Source organism: Hippopotamus amphibius, chromosome 9 (genome assembly GCF_030028045.1).
Source record: "Hippopotamus amphibius kiboko isolate mHipAmp2 chromosome 9, mHipAmp2.hap2, whole genome shotgun sequence".
In the NCBI taxonomy this organism is placed as follows: Eukaryota; Metazoa; Chordata; class Mammalia; order Artiodactyla; family Hippopotamidae; genus Hippopotamus; species Hippopotamus amphibius.
The window spans coordinates 51,845,141-51,864,849 of NC_080194.1; the positions used below are offsets into that span (position 1 = coordinate 51,845,141).

Genomic DNA, 19,709 nt, shown 5'->3' on the forward strand with positions numbered 1-19,709 from the left:
ATTAGCATAACACGTTGTTTTCCCCTTCATTCTGTATATTAAATAATAGAGAAAAAAGTTAAACAAGGAATCTATGTAATATATTTGCTCCAGATACATATCTTTTAATAACTATTATTAATTGAAATATTACCTTTTTGTATGTTAGGGCATTTTACTAGGTATTTGTAGGGAACTGATGATTTAAAAGTCCCTCTTCCTATTAAGAAGTCAGCTTGGACGAAAACAAGGAAAGACTACATAACTAGAAACAGTATTTGGCATTCTGGAAGGAGGAACATTAGAAAAAAAGAAGCTGTAGCCTCCCTGACCACCTTCAAGCGTCATCAAGTATAAATAAAAGAATTTTTACAATAAAAAATGCTTCACATCTAAGGAGGAATAATTCAAGTGAGTCCACTTCTTTTAAAGTTATATGAAGCACTTCCCTTCAAATTACAACCTTAATAGAGATAAAATCTATCCTACTATTACTATACCACCTTGTATTTGCTTTATAGTTTACAAAACCTTCTTATAAGTAGAGGAGTAGAAGCAGCGCATCTGGCTGATTATAAAATATCACCTTTGATAGATTGTGGATGCTATAACTGAGATCTAAAAAAAGACAAAATATTGAATAGAAATGTTTTTTGAGAAAAAAATGTTTACATTAACTATTTAATGATTCAGTTAATTTTTTAAAAAACAGATACATTTTAGTGGGTTTAGAGCAACTTTAAACCAATAAAGGCTAATACCGACTGTACATCAAAGGGTTAGTTAAGCTAAAGATCAAATAACTACAATATGATTTTTTTTTTTAATAAAGTAGGGAGGTGATAGAGACAGGATTTTGATTTTTTTCTTTTTTTCCTAATTAGAGTCCTGATTGTAGATACCTCAAGAAGCCTGACACAAATGATTAAAAATTAGCCTGATTTTCTTATTCCATCTCTATTGTTTGCAATAGCATAGTCAGATGAAGCACCACTGATAAGATCCTTTAATATGCAGCAACCTTCTAAGCAGTCTCTGAGAGGAAAGAGCAAGACTAGGAAAGGAATGTCACTGTAAATATTAACATTCTGGAAGTCAGATATTCTGTATGGCTTTCTAAATTCTGGCTTCATCAGAGAAGACAGATAATCACAGCATACTGCAGTTTAAACTTTATGAGAATTGGAATGTTCCGAGTAACTGAATATTCCACTTAACTCATGATTAACAGAAAACATTTTTGTTATTATTAAATAAAAAAAGTCTGTGGATCCAACAGCGCCTCACTATGAAAAACATTGTTTAGCACACACAAGGAATGAGACACGGTCTGGAAGGCTGACTTGGATTCCAGTAATACATGCTATAAGTGAAGACATTTTAAAAATTATGTTCCTTCCTTTCATGGTTGTTTGCCTCTTTTCTAAAATATCAGAGTGTTGGCTATTTTAATTACATTTCTATTCCTAAAGAAAGGAAAAAATGAACATTTCTATATTTTTTGTGGCCAAAGTATGATTCATTATATACTACATGCACAAATGGAAAAAATTAGTAACATATTTCATTGTGAAAAGTATTCTTTTGCCAAATGAAGACAGTGTCTAAGATAGATTTTCTTAGTCCTAAACAAAGACATATAGTCTTAAAAGAAGGTTCTAGACTTGGAATCTAGTTCACCTTAGAACTAGAAAACGAATAGAAACATTTAAGCAGTAATATTTATAATACCAAAAAATGACTGTATAAAAATTCCATTGATGCAGACATCAAAAAGCAGCTCTGGTATCAATTCATCTGATGTATATTCCCACACCACAAGTTCATGTCCTCCTTCTGCTATTCCTTTTTTTTTGCCCCAAATCCTCAGTTGAAGTGAAGGAATATTACTGATTGATGCTAAAATTAATCTTGGTTGAGGAAAATATTTTTATACTGTTGGCATACTTTTAAATTTTGAGACACTGACTGAAACTTCAGAAAGCTTTCTTTATCCTCCCACATATTTAGTTCAAAGCATAATGTTTAAATTTCTACCAACAAGGTGTTCCTTTCTTCATAGTCCCCTAAATAATGGAAAGGGACAATTTGACTGTATTAGTTCTTTGTGTACAATGTATTTCATCAATAGGAACATGCACACACATGTGCAAACATACGTGCATGTTATATTTATTCACTTTCTGATAAGGCCATGTAACTATGCTTATAAAACATTTAGCCACGTGCTCTTACCTTTTACAGAAATTGAAGCTATGATTTCAGCAGAACCAAAGACATTTTCCCCTCGGCAAACGTACTTTCCCTCATCTGATTTAGAAGCATTTAGGATCCGTAGACTCCCGTCTGGAAGAATAGCTATTCTGAAAATTATTAAAAAGGTTTTTTTTCCTGTTTTACTTCAAATCAACTAAGTGGTAAGAAACTCTGATGAAGTCTGAAACCATTTCCAAGTAATAATAAATAAGATAAAGGATCTCTGTGAAAATATTCAGTGATAGTAGAAATGTTTTGCCCTTCAAGAAATTATGCAATAAACCCACATAATACCTTCGTATATTTAAAAGGGTTAGGGAGTTACAGGTTATTTTTCTTTTGGCACATTTATGACTGTTCATTTTAAAACTTGTGGAAAAAAAAGGTGACCCTGAATTTGGTTATTAAAACTTATACTATAATATCACCAGTGATATTTTAATATTAAGCTTGAGGTATTTCACCTCAAACCAAGAATGACCTCAGAAATCAAGTATAAAAAGAAACAGCATAGAAACATAGAGGAGGACAAGTACAGAACATAAAATTAATTGTATACAGCCTCGAGATGATTTATGGTGGTTTCTCTGCAGTGCAACCCATGTAGCAAGGGCGTGACAATGAAACCTGATACCTGAAACCTAGGCTGCTCACACTGCATTTTTCAAACATAAAAACATAAAAACGTGATATCAAACATTTGCATTTGGGCTCTTTCGAGACCTTTGTTAAAAGTGGACCTTGAGTCTTATATGAAGGTGAGAAATTAAAGCATTATTAAAAATTTTTAGAAGTTCAGTGAAAATGAGGTTGACATTCAGGATTACCATATTCTCCTGTGTATTCATCATTCCAGAAATATGCGGATTTCAAACTTAATTAGAATTTTTGTCCTCTTCTCCCTCTTATGCTCCTGAAGTATAACCTATTATTTCACCGGTGCATCAGCCTACTGGAGCAACCTGAGACCAACCTGAGACATAACAGAAATGGCTGTTGTGATTTTATTTGATTGCCACTAGAATTTAGACTGATTTCTTTTAGGAAAGAAGTACATTCTGCTACTTTTGGTAGAAAACCAAATATCTCACTGAACATAAAATCCTATAATTGGATTCTCCTAGTCCTGTAGAGAATAGTTTATTCCATGACAAAATGATAACATTAAACTATATAAGATACAAGAATCTACTAAATTTGTTTAGTCAACATCCTTTATGTTATTTTAAAATATGTATTCAATTTTGCCAATCAGTCCAGAACTGACTGTTAGAGACAGCATTGAACTTTTAACAATTGGATTAGATTCTCAGCTGCTGAATTTTGCTTATTAATTTATACTTACATATTGTCATCCATAAAGAGACCAGTTTAAAAACATCAGACTGTTTTCAATGTGGATCAGATTTGATTTACAATATGTGAAAAGGGAGCCAAATTTAGAAGCAAGCCAAACTGGAAGAGAGTATTTGACTGTAATTTATGTCTAGGAGGGATATTAATGAGATATTTGGAAAACACAGTGGTCTCTAAGGTTACATAATCCATCTAAGATGGTCAATGAGAAATTCTGCTCATTATTTAGATACTGCTGTTTCTATAAAAATGGAATATAATGTACTTATTCCATTTCAATCATGAAGATACACATGCTACAAAAAGATATATTGGAAAGCAAAAATTATACTTTTTATAAACAAATAAGCTGTCTCTTATGAGAATGACACACTTTACTGAAATATAGCTAAATTACTGCTGTTTGTGAAGATGGTTAATATCTTGAAAATGTCTTCATTTTACTGACTGGTGTAAATTCTAATCTAGCAGGTGAGAAGTTTGGCTTAAAAGTTCACCCTCTTTAAAGAAATAAATGTATCTTAGATACTGGCAGTATTTCAGCTCTTGATTTAAGATAAGTCCTTTCTCACTGACAGGAGTCGGTATTTTATAAAGATAGTTTATGAACACTCCTGTACTTTAGGCCACTGATCCACTTGGAGGATGAAGAATTTTGAATACCATGATGTTTTTTATCTGTCAAGTGGCAGTGTCATTTAACCCGAAGACTGTCTACTGATTCCAGTTACAAGTCCTTATCAGAAAAGCTTTTTTTTTTAATTTAGAAAATAAAAAAGTAGAACAGACAGTGAATGCAGTTTATAACATCTGGCTATTGCAAACATACTTAGACAATTGAATACTGAATTAATGTTTCTTGGCAATTCCCAGTTTCTTTATCTTCTCCTCTATGCTATTACCATGTGACTCCTACATTTAGAATCTTCAGATTTGGAGACGAATTCTGCTGAGACAACCTTGAGCTTGGAGTGGGGTGGTAAGGGAGTGGTAAGGTAGAAGGTCTGTGTGGACAGGGATAACTTTTAGAAACACAAAGCAGGGTTCTAGCACTCAGTATCAAGGCATGTTTACTCTTTATGGTCTCTAAACTTCTCCACAAGTTTCTGCCTAGACCTGGAGATGTCTTGGTTCTCATCTGGCACTTAATCACTGGATCTCTGCCTCGGTAACTTGCCCAGTACCTCAATCTACCTAGGATACCACTGTGCTTACCCCCATCTTGCAAAGATTCACTGCTAACTTCCTGCTGCCTATCCTGATCTCCAAATTTCAGGATCATTTTCTGGACTCTCCATTTCCATGTTTGGCTTAACTGTCAGACAGCACAACCCAGTTTAGACCCTTTCAAGTGCTTGTCTGGGTGTACCACCTATACACCTGCTGCCATATTATTTAGAGATCATGCTCTGACTTCCAGATTAGATTTCTTTCTGGTATCATATAGTAGATATCATATCATAGGTTATTAATCACTAATTAAGACTATGTGCTTTAAAGTCAGAGAGGGTTGTGTTCAAATCACTGCCATTGACTAGTATGTGTGTGATCCTAAAATTACTCAGTCTCTTCCCTTATATGTAAAACTGTCATAATTATATCTAACTAGTTCTTTAAAAGTATTAACTTAATATAGGTAAATTATTGTATTTTCATGATGTGTGTAGACATTAATTGAAATTTACTCAAATTTTTAAATAAAATTTGTGATGAATTTTAAAAAAGAAAAAGTAGAGGGCTTCCCTGGTGGTGCAATGGTTAAGAATCTGCCTGCCAATGCAGGGGACATGGATTTGAGCCCTGGTCTGGGAAGATCCCACATGCCGTGGAGAAACTAAGCCCATATGCCACAACTATTGAGCCTGAGCTCTAGAGCCCACAAGCCACAAATACTGAGCCCATGTGCCACAACTACTGAAGTCTGCATGCCCAGAGCCCATGCTCCACAACAAGAGAAGCCACAGCAATGAGAAGCCCGTGCACGGCAACAAAGAGTAGCCCCGCTGTCCGCAATTAGAGAAAGCTGGTGCGAAGAAACGAAGACCCAACGCAGCCAAAAATAAAATAAATAAAACAAATAAATTAATTAAAAGAAAAGAAAAAGTAGAGAGTGGCAGGAAAAGTTCTTACTACAAAAGCCTTAACTATTTAGGGTGTTGATGAGTCTTTTTTTGAGGTAAGAATTGCGCTGAGAACTGAGGGATGAGAGAGAGTTAACTAGGAAAAGTGTGGGAAAGCAGAGGGAATGACATTTACAAGGCCTCCAGATGGGAAAGACCGCAAGACCTTGAAGAACCAAATGGCCGGTTATGATGGCAGATGTAAAGGGGGAGCAGAAAGTGGCTCAAGGTGAGACTGGAGAGGTAGATGGGGGTAAGATCATGCAGGACCTTGCAAACTATGAAAAATATCTGATCTTTATTTTAGGGCAATGAGAAGCTGTCAAATTTTTTTTAACAGATTTACTGATGTATAATGGGCATAAAATAAGCTCACATGTTTAAAGTGTATAACTTTGAAAAGTTCTCACATATATAATTGTGAAACCATTAGCATAGTCAATATAGTCAACATACATGTATGCTTTCACTTTTACAAAATTTTACGTGAATAAAATCTTAACATTATGTACTCCTTTTTGTTTAGTTAATTTCACTCAGTGTAATTAAGTTGAGATTAAACTGAGTGTCATCCCTGTTACAGTCATCAAGAATCCATTCCTTTTCATTGCTAAGTAGTATTGCATTGTGTGTAGATGGCAAAACTTGTTTCTCCTTCACCTTTTGGTGGATGCTTGTGTAATTTTCAGCTTGTGGCTATTACAAATAAAGCTTCTATGAACATTTATATATATGTATTCTATGAACATTTGCTTTATTTCTTTTGGGTAAATACTTAGAACAGTAATGACTAGATCACCTGGTTAGTTTTATATTTTATATTTAACTTTTTAAGAAGCTGCTGCCACACTGTTTCCAACATGGTTGTACCACTTTACATTCCTAGCATCCCTGTGTGAGAGTTCTCGCAACACTTAATATGGTCAGTCTTTTTAATTTTAGTGATTATGATAGCAGGTACTGGAATCTCATTGTTGTTATAAGTTCCATTTCCCTAATGATTACTGATGTTGAGCATCTTTGTATTTGCTTACTTTCCACCTGAATATCTTCTTGGGTGAAGAGAGTATTAGAATATTTTATCATTTTTATGGAGCTGTTATTGAGCTTTGAGAGTTCTTTTATATTCTATATATAAAACTCCTTTTGCAGGAATAGGACTGGCAAATATATTTTTTTAACCAGTTTCTGGCATGTCTTAGTGTTTTTCCAACAGTAGAAGTTCTTGGTTGATGAAGTCCAATCTATTTTATGTTTTGTGCTTTTGTTGTTGTACTAAGCAATAGATTAGGTTTGTTATCTAACCTAAGGTCACAAAGTTTTTCTATGTTTTCTTTCTGATGTTCTGTAGTTTTAATTTTTATGTCTATGATTCATTTGAGTTACTTTTTGTGTATGCTATGGGGTATGAATCTAACTATTTATTTATTTATTTATTTATTTATTTATTTATTTAGTATATGGTTATCCAATTGCTCCATACCACCATTTGGAAAAGACTGTCTTTCCTCTGTTGTCAAAAATCAATTGGCATTCATGTTCTGCCTATTGTAAATAGTGCTGCAGTGAACACCTGGGTGCATGTAACCTTCTGAATTATGGTTTTCTCTGGATATATGCCCAGTAGTGGGATTTCTGGGTCATATGTTAGTTCTATTTTTAGTTTTTTAAGGAACCTTGGTACTGTTTTCCATAGTGGCTGTATTAGTTTACATTCCAACAATAGTGTAAGAGGATTCCCTTTTCTCCACACTCTCTCTAACACTTACTGTTTGTAGATTTTTTGATGATGGCCATTCTGACTGGTGTGAGGTCATACATCATTGTAGTTTTGATATGCATTTCTCTAATAATTAGTGATGTTGAGTTTAAGTGTCCATCACCAGAAGAATGGATAAAGAAGATGTGGTACATACATACTATGGAATATTACTCAGTCATAAAAAGGAACAAAATTGTATCATATGCAGAGACGTGGATGGACCTAGAGACTGTCACACAGAGTGAAGTATGTCAGAAAGAGAAAAACAACCATTGTATATTAACACATATATGTGAAATCTAGAAAAATGGTATAGATGATCTTATTTGCAAAGCATAAATAGAGACACAGACATAGAGAACAAACATGGATACCAAGGTGGGAGGTGGGATGAATTGAGATATTGGGATTGACATATATACACTACTACAAATAAAATAGATAAATAATGAGAACCTACTGTATAGCACAGGGGACTCTACTGAGTGCTCTATGGTGACCTAAATGGGAAGGATATCTAAAAAAGAGGGGATATATGTATATGTATGGCTGATCTACTTTGCTGTACAGCAGAACCTGACATAGCAGTGTAAAGCAACTATGCTCCAATGAAAAAAAATCAGTTGGCATTATATGTGTAGGTCAACAACTACTTAACTCTCTCTGCTGTTCCACTGATCTACTGTCTTGATTACTGTAACATTATGACCTGTCTTGAAGTCATGTAAGTTAATCCCTTCTACTTTGCTCTTCCTTTTCAGAGATGTTTTGGCTATATTCTTTGCATTTCCATGTGAGTTTTGCAATTAGATTGTTAATTTCGAAAAGCCTACTGAGATTTTGATTGGAATTTCAGTGAATGTATAGCTCATTTTGCAGAAAAAATTAACATTTTAACAATATTGCTTTACAGTCCCTGAACATGATGTATATCCATTTATTTAGGTTTTTAAAAATTTCTCTAAGTAATATTTTGTAGTTATCAGTTAACAGGTCTTAGATATCTTTTGTCAGATTTATCCTTTTTTGATGCTAAAGTACTATTTTTTAATTAATTAATGCATTTATTTATATGAAATATTTTGAGGTAATTATAGAGAAACTTGTAGTTTTAAGAAGTAATACAGAGATATCCCTTGTATGCTTTTTTCAGTATCTCTCAGTGGTAATATTTTGCAAAATTATAATACCACAACTAGGATATTGACATTAATGCAATCCTTTGATCATATTTTGATATTCCCAGTTTTAATTTATTCATTTGTGTGTTGTAAGTTCTATACAATGTTTTCATTTTGTGTTTGTATATCCATCACCATAATCAAGACACCGAACAGTTCTAACACCACAAAAACTCATCATTTTTCCTTTTATAGCCACACCCACCTTCATCCCACCCTACTACCATCATCCCTAACCCCTGGGTTCTAATTCCAGCCAACCACTAATTTACCCTGTTTCTTTTTTCCATTTTAAAAATGTTACACAAGTGAAATCTCACAATACGTAACTTTTAGGGATTGACTTTTTCACTGATTTAACTTAATTCCCTGGAGATTCATCCAAGTTGTTGTGTGTATCAGTAGTTTATTTCTTTTTATTGTTGACTAGTATTCCATGTATATATGCACTGCAGTTTGTTTAACCATTCGCCTGTTGAAGGACATCTGGGCTGATTCTAACTGTTGATATTACAAATAAACGTCTATGAGCATTCTTGTACAGTTTTGTGCATGAACCTAAGTGTTTATTTCTTTGGCATACCCAAAAGTATACTTGCTGGGTCATATAGTAGTTGCATAAGAAAGTTTTATAAGAAATTTTATCAGAAATTGTTTTATAAGACATTACGAAACTGTTTTCTAGAATATCTGTATCATTTTACACTTGTACCAGGGATGAATAAATGATCCACCTTGTCCACATCCTCACCAGCATTGGATGTTGTTACCATTTTTTAAAGCCACTTTGGTAGATGTATATTAATACCTCCCTGTGATTTTAACTTGTATTTCTCTGATGGTGAGTGATGTTGAATATCTTCTCATGTGCTTATTTGCTATCTATATATCTTTCTTGGTGAAATGTCTCTTCAAATCTTCTGTCCATTTTCTAATGGATTATTTCTATATTTATATATAACTGTTGAGTTATTTACATACTCTGGATAATAGCCATTTGTTGGATATGTGATTTTGCAAATATTTTCTGCCAGTCTGTAGCTTGTATTTTCATACTTTTAACATGGATGAAAGAATTTTTAATGTTGATGAAGTCCAAATTATCGTTTCCTTTTATTGATTATGCTTTTGGTGTCAAGTCTGAAAGTCTTTGCTTAGTCTTATACCATGAAGACTTCCTCCTGTATTTTTCAAAAAGTTTTATAATATTTTACACTTTAAAGTCTCTGATCAATTTTGAATGAATTTTAAGTTAATTTTTGTAAACATGTGAGACTTAGGTTGAAGGGTTTTTTTGGTTTGTTTGTTTCTGTTTTTGCCTCAAGATGCCCAGTTGCCCTAGCAGCATTTTTGAAAAGGCTATCCTTTCTTTATTGAAAGGATAATACTTTTGTCAAAAGGCAGTTGAGTATATCTGTGTGGGTCTATTTCTGGGTTTTCTATTCTAGTCCATTGATCTACATGTCTATCCCTCAGCCAATACCACATTGTCTTTAGCACCATAACTATGTAATAACCCTTAAGACTGGGAAACGTAATTCTTCTCACTTTATTCTCCTTTGTCAAGATTGTTTTGTTAAGAATTTTATATCTCTGTTCTTAAGAGATATTAGTCTGTAATTTTACTTTCTTTTGAGTTGGCCAAAAAGTTTGTTCAGGTTTTTCCATAAGATGTTACGGAAAAACCTGAACAAACTTTTTGGCCAATCCAATATTTTTGTCTGGTTTTGTTTTCAGAGTAATTCTGGTTTTGTGCAATGAGCTGGGAAATATGACCTATTCTTCAACCCTCTAAGTTTGTGTAAAGTCAGCATTAGTTCTTCCTTACATTTTTGATAGAACTCTTCAGTAAAGGCATCGAGTAATGGAGTTTTCTTCATGGGAACCTTTTACAAATTAAAAATGTTAAATGGATATGGAGCATTCAGATTATCTGCTTCTTAAAAAAACTTAAAGGAACTTAAAAATCTACCTATACCTTGGCTTCCTGTTTTGATGAGTGAAATAGTCATCCTCTTAATAGGTAAAAGAAGTATACATGTAATTATAATTAAATGAGATTGTGCTAATGGAGATACACTTTCCTGGAGAAAGTGATATCTAAGATGAGACCTGAAAGAAGTAGGAATTAGGCCACTGGATGGCTGGAAGCAGGAGAAGGAGTGAAGTGTCACAGTTAGATTTGTCAACTTCTTATTGAATAGCATCTGTAATCCAGGCACTGCAGAAGGTATCTGGTATACAACGATGAATAAGTTTCAGTTCTTACCCTTTGGAATTACAAGTAATAGAGGAAACATCAGACAAGCAAGCAAGAAATTAACATTCAGCATATTAAATTCTGGAAAGGAATAAGCACAGGAAACTATTTGGATTACATAAAGGGGCAGCTCACCAACCTGGGGGATGTGTGTGTGGTTAGGAAAGACATCTCAGAGGTGACAACTGACTTGAAGGCAGAAAATTAGTTAAGTCTTATTCTTATCCTGGTTGGGGTGGGGGTGGAGGGCAGAAGATAGGTAAAATGATTTATTGATAAGCCTGTTGATTTTTCTTTTTCTTTTTCTAGTTGCTTTTTGAACTCTAGTCTTTCACTTCTTGCATTCAAATTGCATGTTTCCTCTGGATTTAACTTCTTAAATTACAGCTCACTCTTTTGCCTGAAATCTTCATGGCCCTCTCTAGCCTACAAAATAACATACTTATTCCTTAGTAGAACAGTTGAAAGTCTTCACCAAATGGTAATAACTGTCATCATCCCTGATCTCCTGTGCTCTGCAGGTCTCCAAACTCTTTGTAATGCATTTTCAATATGTGTGTTGTATTTCATTTGTAAATTACATATGCATCTCACACACATACACAGGTAGAGTGCTATACTAATAATACTAAGCATACTGTAAACATGTAATAATTAGATATTATAATTATAAGTAAAACAATCATGTTATTCCATTTTCTCCTTTCCCCCATCCCATCCCCTAATGAATATCTTGAACAATTCTGAACTGTTCAGACCTATTTGGAGACCATTGCTCTAGCCATAAGACCATGTACTTTTCAATGGTTAGATTCCTACCTATATATCATGGCTCAAATGTGCTATCTACCTGAATTCCTCCATAATGCTCTTTAGTTAGGAATATTCCTGCTTTTGTTTTTTGCTTCCTCAGAAGCAAAATAGCATCGTCACATTTTTTCTTAGTACATGATAGCTTGTGTGTTTTATTCACTGAGCACTAGTTTCAACATTTTCAAAGCACCTACATAAAGACTTGAGAACTGAAAAAAAGATGATTGGTTCAAATAATCAAAAACAACTTCAGTGTTGAAAATAATACAATGGAATGTTGTAACTGTCAACCCCAATTTATCTCTTCCGTTGATATATAAGAAAGAGTTACCATCATAAAAATATAATAAAATTTTACTATTATATTAATACTTTCAATGATACAGTTATAAAAATTATTTCAAAATATTCTATAATGAAAAGTACATTTTATATGAGATATAGGTACCTTTATAATTTTTGATAAAATCTGGGATGAAAACTTTAAAAAATAAGAGAGCCTAGGACCAATAAAAGTCTTAAAATGGTTCTGCTAATGCTAAATATTTACTGATCACTTTTTTGTTAGGCATCATACTAACCTTCCACACCTTATTTCACGTAAGGCTTCTAACTACTATATGAGTTGAGTATTGTTAGCCTTATTTACTAATGAGAAAACTATGGCTTCCTCATCATTTCTTATTTTATTCAATGCAGTTCAGCAAGTGGTAGTGCCTTGATTTCAGCCAGGCTCTTTGATTTGTTATTCGTTTCCCTGTCAGTATCTTCCTGACTCATTTGTAACCTCCTTCACTTATTGTCTTCATGAACTCCACAATAGATGGTACTCAAAAAGTGGGGATGGAAATAAATTGGGTGTACTTTAACTGATTTATCTTATAAAGAAATTGATGTCCAGAGCACTGTAAGTCACTTTAAAAAAGTAAAATTGCATAGTTTGTTTTGATAATATTTATTATGCTCCTACTGTTTGCCAGGCCCTATAAAAAAGCTTTCAATTTTAATTCTTACAAAGATCTCAGGTGTAACTTTACCTCATTTGATAAAGGAAAAGGAAAAAAATGAGGCACAGAAGTCTAAAATAATTATCAAGGTTTTAGAGTAAGCCTGCTGGATTCCAAAATTCATACTGCACTTTCAGCTACTATATGTTGACCCAAAGTAAACATCAGAAGAAAGCTTTGCGTAAGATCACAAGCTTAGTGGCAGCTCTGACCTACGATAGAAACTGACAGAAATGTAAACTCAAGGGTAACAGGAGAAGACACATGTTTCCTGTAGGTGATGAAAAAGAGAAATTCACACTCCTTAACTTGATCAGTAAGATTTTTAAAAAGCTAAGGGCAATACGCATTCAAGGAGGGCTGTGCTGTCACCATGCTCTTCCTTTTACATGCAATTTAGCTGGAAGGAAGAAAGGAGATGACCCAGAAAGACATGTATGACAGCATTTAGGAAGCAAGAGGGAAAGCTTAAGTGCAGAAGTTACTTTAATTAATGGACCTCATCCCTGGCTCTGAGCATCACTGCAAGGAACTTGAAGAAATTGCAGGACCTTTTGTGCTGAGCCACTGAATCATTTCAGAACCTGCAGGCTCTGAAGAAAGGGTGAGATGGAACGGAGGCAGCTTCTTTGTCAGAGCTAGATTTTGGAAGGTGTTTTCCATTAACAAAATAAAACAAAAACCCCAAACACACACTTTTATTGTCCTGTTTCTGAAGGATATTGCTATAAGGATTTGTTACAGATACATCAAACAACATAGACTGAACTACACTCAAGCTTTTTCCTCAAATTGGCTTCTTACACCAATGTTTCTTATTTTACATAAAGTTGTATGAAAAATTCTAAGTGTGCATGTACCTATTTTTATGGAGACACTATGTAACTTTCCTCAGATTCTCAAGGGAATCTGTGATGAAAACAAGGTTAAGAACCACCATAAAATCTTTTATTTTATAGATAATATAACTGTACTCAAAGGTGGGGAGCCTAGAGTATTCCCTTTTTAAAGTTTTGGGTAAAATTCAGACTACTAACTAAAAAGTCATCATTTACTTTTTTTTTTTCCTCCATAACAAATTGGTCAAGCCAGATCTATTGCATATTTTAAATATCTCTTACATGTAATGCTTTGATTTTGCCTTATTGGAGAGTCTAAATGCAGTGGGTGACAACCATGAAGTGGTTTGACCTTTGTAATCATTGCCTTTAGCCATGTTCTGTCTAATCTATTTTTCTATGTTTTTAACAAGTGACTGGAACCCAAGACTCTGCAGCTACAAGGAGAATGGAGAATCATTTCTTTTTACACCTTTTCTCTTTCTTCTTTCTAATTCTCTTTCTCCTCTGTGTGTCGTAGTAGGGAGGAGAGAGTTGGTAAGGGAGCAGTGTCTCTTACTCCTGTGACTTCTGTTGTGGTCACAGTGTGGTGTATACCACCAACTTAATGCCTATTCAAGTCTCCATGCTGCATTCAGGATAAAATTCCAAACTCCTTAGCATGATGTATGATTCTTTCATAATTGTAATCTCTCTCTGCTTTTCTAATCACATCTCAAACTCCTAGCTTCTTCCTCATATCTACACCCATCCTGCTTTCTATTCCTAATGAACCACTTATCCTGTGAAGAGTCAATGTTTTCCCATGATCCTGAGTCTTTGCAAATAGTTTTCCTCTATCCAGATGAGGCTTTTCCTGCTTCCTAGCCTCAGACCTCTCTGGTAGATTCCTTATCATTCTCACACTTCTTGTTGTTGCTCAAATCAGGTCTGGGTGATGTTCCCTGGTCCTCACTTATTATGTCCTTACCCATGCACCAGTATTATTCTGTCCTCTTATACTTCTAATACATTCCTCAGTATCCCAGATCTCAGAATATTATGTCATAAATATTTTTCCTAGACTGAAAATTATTTGAGAAAGTAAATGATATCATAATAATACAGTAAGTAGTCAACAAATCAGTGCTTAAATCCCTCATCTTAGTATCTGATTAATTACCACATTTAGTGTAAATTACTTTATCAGACCCTGTTTTTTCCATGAGGGTCCATGGTGAGAGCTCTGGCTATCTAACTACAGTAAGGAGGCAAAGAGCAAAATTGAAGAAGGTGACAGTAGAAGGTATTTTGAGTTCACTTCATTTGATAAGATTGAAATTCCTACATTTATTTTCACTGTTAAAATGTTTTTTCATTATTTCACAGGTTTAGGTACATTTCGTAGTACCATGGTGTCTCTATTTGAGTATGCCAGTTTTTCCTTACTGACAACACAAAGCTACTCAAATCTTAATGAATATTCTTTCTTTGAACGATACTTTGAAAAATGCTGTTTTATTAGCTAGATATAAACCTGTGTATTTATAATATGTTTTTCTAGTCTATATTAAGTGTATTTCTTCTTTATAGGCTCTTGAATAGTTTGGTAAAAATCTGTCTCAGCTAAATGCATTTTTTCATTTTCCCCTGGAAGCATTTGGCTTAGCACTAATGAGAAATTGATCTTACAAAGAGGGAGAAATTAAAACCAAACACAATAGAGCTAGGTAAATGTTTTCAGAGTGACGACATTGGATTCTAAACTTTTCCACTGAGATGTTCCTAAAGCTGAAAAATGCTGTGGAATTGCATATAGCCCCAAACTGAGAACTTTTTTAGTAAAAATCATAGTTGAGATGGCATTGAATCATTTACCCTGTAGCTTTTCACAGTGTTCTGAACTGAATAGGCTGTCATTTCACATTAACTTGGACATGGAACCTGTCAGTATCTCTTAATGCAGACTAAAAAGGAAAAGAACAGGTATTTATAAAGACCTGAAATCTTTATTACTCCTGGAGTTTGTGCATTTTCTTTTTAGTCTGCTGCCTGTATAAATATCTAAATCTCTTAGGAAATGGAGATAAATTATTGCTCTTCTGAAACCTCTAAGGTCACACAAATAGCAACCAGGGCAAAATTATGAATTTTTGATATCCCCACCTGGGGTGGTTTTTAGTCCATTTTAAATTATACTGACCTAATTAGAAAGCTTGACCGTAGCTAAGCTGTTTAATATTAAAAGAGTGCACTTTATAATTTTTTTTATTAGTTCTCTCTTAGAAAGCAGCTCTTCCACTATTTAGCTCAAGTTACTTCTGGAATAGAACAAATCAACAGTTAATTGATTTATTTTTATTGATTTATTTTTATCCATTAATTGATTTTGATGGACGGTGGCATAGGCTAAGGTAAAGCACATTAGACAGTCAGTACAAAAGCCCACTTCTGCTCTCACTTGTTAACTGACCTTTATTTTAATTCTGTGCCTCATCACCTTCATCTATAAAATAAAGAATGTGGACTAAATTTCTAAGATATTTTTTACCTATTTATCCATAACTCCAAATCTTTTTTCATAGTCTCAGGCTACATTCCATAATTTCTTTTCTACCTTACATTAAGCCCCAAGCCCCACTTTAGCTGGAAGACAGAATCGAGGTCATTGCTGTATTTTAAAAAGTAATAATGTTTATATAATATCATAAAGTTGACTGAAATAATATTCATCATTTTTTAAAATTTCATAGTCCTGGTCAGGTGTTTTGGTTGGAGGATGGCCATTCAAAAGCACATCTTTACCTTTGGCATCCTTCACAACACAGTTCAGTTTTTCTTGCTGTTTTTAGGGCAATCTTGGTACCTCTGGATTCAGTGAAAGCTCAGCTACAAACTGAATTTCATAGTCTTATACTAAAAAGTGCTTTTCATTGACTTAAATATTTGTTGAGCATCTACCATGTGTCAGGCATTATTTCATGCTTCATTCTCCACAGATGAGGCAAGATCATTTTTTCAGATACAAAGTTCTCAACAGACATCTTTCTGTTCCTTGAATGGAAAAATGCAGCACACTGGTGCCAGCAATAAACCTTTGGGTCTAGAATGCTCCTTCACTCCACTATCACTATCTTCCCTTTGGCTAGTTAACTGATACCTATCCTTCTGTTCTCAGTTTAAGGGTCACTTCCTTTGACAAGCCCTCTCTGACTACCCCCAGCTGTGTCTCTTTCTTTGGTTACACACATGCATCGGATCAGATTACTATCCTTCAGGAGGAAAATCCCTTAACCCAATTTGTTATTACTGATTAATTAGTGTGGCATTTATTTGAGGCTGGCTTTCCCACAATAAGTTCCATGAATACAGTTTCAAGTCTATTTGTGTTCTTCATTTTATCCCTGACATTTTATCTGACATGGAGACTGGCTCAGATCAAATGCAACAAAGCATTTGTTGAGTGATTAAATAAATCCATGAATGAATATTCTTAAGAAAATATCTCTCAATTTGCCTTGCTTTCAATGCATTGTATCCATCATTTCAATTTTTTTTTTCTGCTGCTATTTACATGAGGCTTAAGAAATACTGAAAAATTAAAGGCCTGCTTTTAAACAAACTGTACTGTCTCTTACACATGAGACATCTTAATCACATTCTAAAAGCTCAAGAAAAGATCAAGTACATTATTAATTTAATATTATTTTCTCTTGATTCATTTTGATGAATATCTACCTTGGTGTACTATTTTGATTGCAATTTAGAGGCAGGGGTTGGAAGTTGGGGCAGGCAATGCCACTTTAAAAAGGTGAAAATGACATGAATTTAGGCTGCAGCATAATTAGGAACTCCTCTTGAAACATGGAATAGGAAGAAAAGCTGGACTGAGACACTTGAGGCCTAACTCTTCTGCTCAATTGCTTGTTTGTCATTAAATAAGTCATTTTAATTAGAGACAATTTTTTTCACCCATAAAATGAAGGAGTTAGTCTAGGTGGTATCTAATGACTCTTTCAGTTCTGAACATTACATGATTATACAACTAAGGGAACCCATTCAGAAAAGCCAGGGAGGAAGATCTTTGTTTAAAATTTAGATATCTGACCAAATATGGAATCCATCAAGCAAGCTGCTTTCTCACAAGTGTACACAAATATAGGTCACTGGCACAAAATTAGTAACTACTCTTACGTATTGCCTGTTCTGGGTTAGATAAATGGTGACCGACTCAACTCAAAGGAAGGAAACAAAACTGTTTTTCACTAAATTCTAAAATATTCTTATATTTTTTACTTAAACGAATCTTTGGGTGAGCATAGGTTAATTTAAAAAAGTGTTCTTGGCCTAATTACCAAAGGTTAATGAGAAATAGCCTAAGTTAGAATCAACTCCCTTATATGGAGGACAAATACAGATAGGATGGACAGCATTTACCTTGCATAATATGAAATGAATGGCAGAATTATTTCCACATTATACTGAAGCACAAAGTGTCTCTTAGTGGAATATGCTTCTTTAAAATTTAAGATTGGTTATTAGATGTTTACATGGAATATTTTCTTTTTTTTAACATGAAACATTTCCATGTGCCTAAGGTAGCAATCATCTATAAAAATATTATTATTGTAAGGTTTATAATAATGTTTGGTCAGATGAAGCCTGATTTCTCTATTTGGTTTTATAGTCTTCAGCAGTACTGCTGGAATACTCAGTGTTAATGACACCTTTTTTAAAAAGGAATTCATTTTTTTAACTCCAAAGAATCATACTATAATTTTTTGCTTCTTTTCCTGCATCATATGCCAGTTTTTAGCTAAAGAAATTAATGAAATCAGAAATGCTACTTTTGATTTGGTAGGACTGATGATATAGACTTGAATCTTCAAACAGCTGCTAACAGTCGCTTGGCAAGAAAATTGGAACAAAGAATTTTAACAAATCAAGGAGACATAGATACTTTTATGAGACAGTGTAATGTAGTGATAAAGACTTTCAAGTGAAGGCTCAGGAGTTAGAGAAATCTGGGTTCAAATCCTTCCCTAGTTACTTCCTAGCTTGTGATGCAGACAACTTTTCTGAGTCTTTGTTTTGTGGATATAACAGCATTATCTATCTCAAAGGATTACTTTAAGGCTTGAGAGGGAATGCAAATTGATTAGCACCAGGTCTAACACCCAATAAACATTCAATGAATGTTGGCTATTATTCATGAAGGAATTGTAGAATCTTAAAATTGTGTGGGACTTTATGCATTAATCTTTATACTCACAGCAGGAGTTTCTTTTAGTGCTTATCTGATAAAGGGTCATTCAACTTCACTGTTTAAATATTTTAAGGGACAGGAAACTCAGTATTTTGAAAATAAGCCATTTAATTGTTGAAAAGCTTTGCTGACACCTAAAAACGGATTTCTTGTCAGTTAATAGCATTTTCATATATCTATTTCTTTATGGTTCACAAAGTACTTTTGATACATTACCTCATTTGATACAACAACCCTATGAGGGAATTATGTTCCATTCATTTACTCATTTATTCATTTATTCATTCATTCAAAAATATTTATTAAGTATGTCTTATGCAGCAGACACTAATCTAGGTTCTGGGGAGTTATAGCTTCATAACAGATGAAAGGGCCAAGATCTTTAGGCTCTTATTTTGATGTACTTTTTTAACCATTTAATTTATAACACTAATTATCTGTTTCTGTGAGATGAGAATCTGAGTTTCAGATTCCTAGAAAATGTGTCCTACATTGCCTTTTTTTTAAAAAAAAATTAATGGACTTCCCTGGTGGTGCATTGGTTAAGAATCCGCCTGCCAATGCAGGAGACATGGGTTCAATCCCTGGTCCAGGAAGATCCCACATCCCACATGCCATGGAGCAACTAAGCCTGTGCACCACAACTACTGAAGCCCTTGCGCCTAGAGCCCTTGCTCCACAACAAGAGAAGCCACCACAATGAGAAGCCTGTGCACCGCAGCAAAGAGTAGTCTCTACTCACTACAACTAGAGAAAGCTTTTGGCCAGCAACAAAGACCCAAATATAGCCAAAATTAGATAAATTAAATAAATAAATAATAAAATCTTAAAAAAAATCCCTGAAGTAACTTAAAAAAAATTAATAGACTTTATTTTTAGAGTAGTTTTAGG

General features: G+C 34.0%; 1 protein-coding gene across 1 annotated transcript in view; it reads right to left on the bottom strand.

Annotated features, from left to right (window-relative positions):
- The window catches only part of CNTN5 (contactin 5), a 1,287,027-nt gene that overhangs the window by 145,396 nt on the left and 1,121,922 nt on the right, over positions 1-19,709 (bottom strand). Inside the window, exon 14 of the mRNA XM_057750478.1 lies at positions 2,215-2,342. Within this exon, the coding sequence (XP_057606461.1) occupies positions 2,215-2,342 (128 nt within the window). The remainder of the gene's footprint in view (positions 1-2,214; positions 2,343-19,709) is intronic.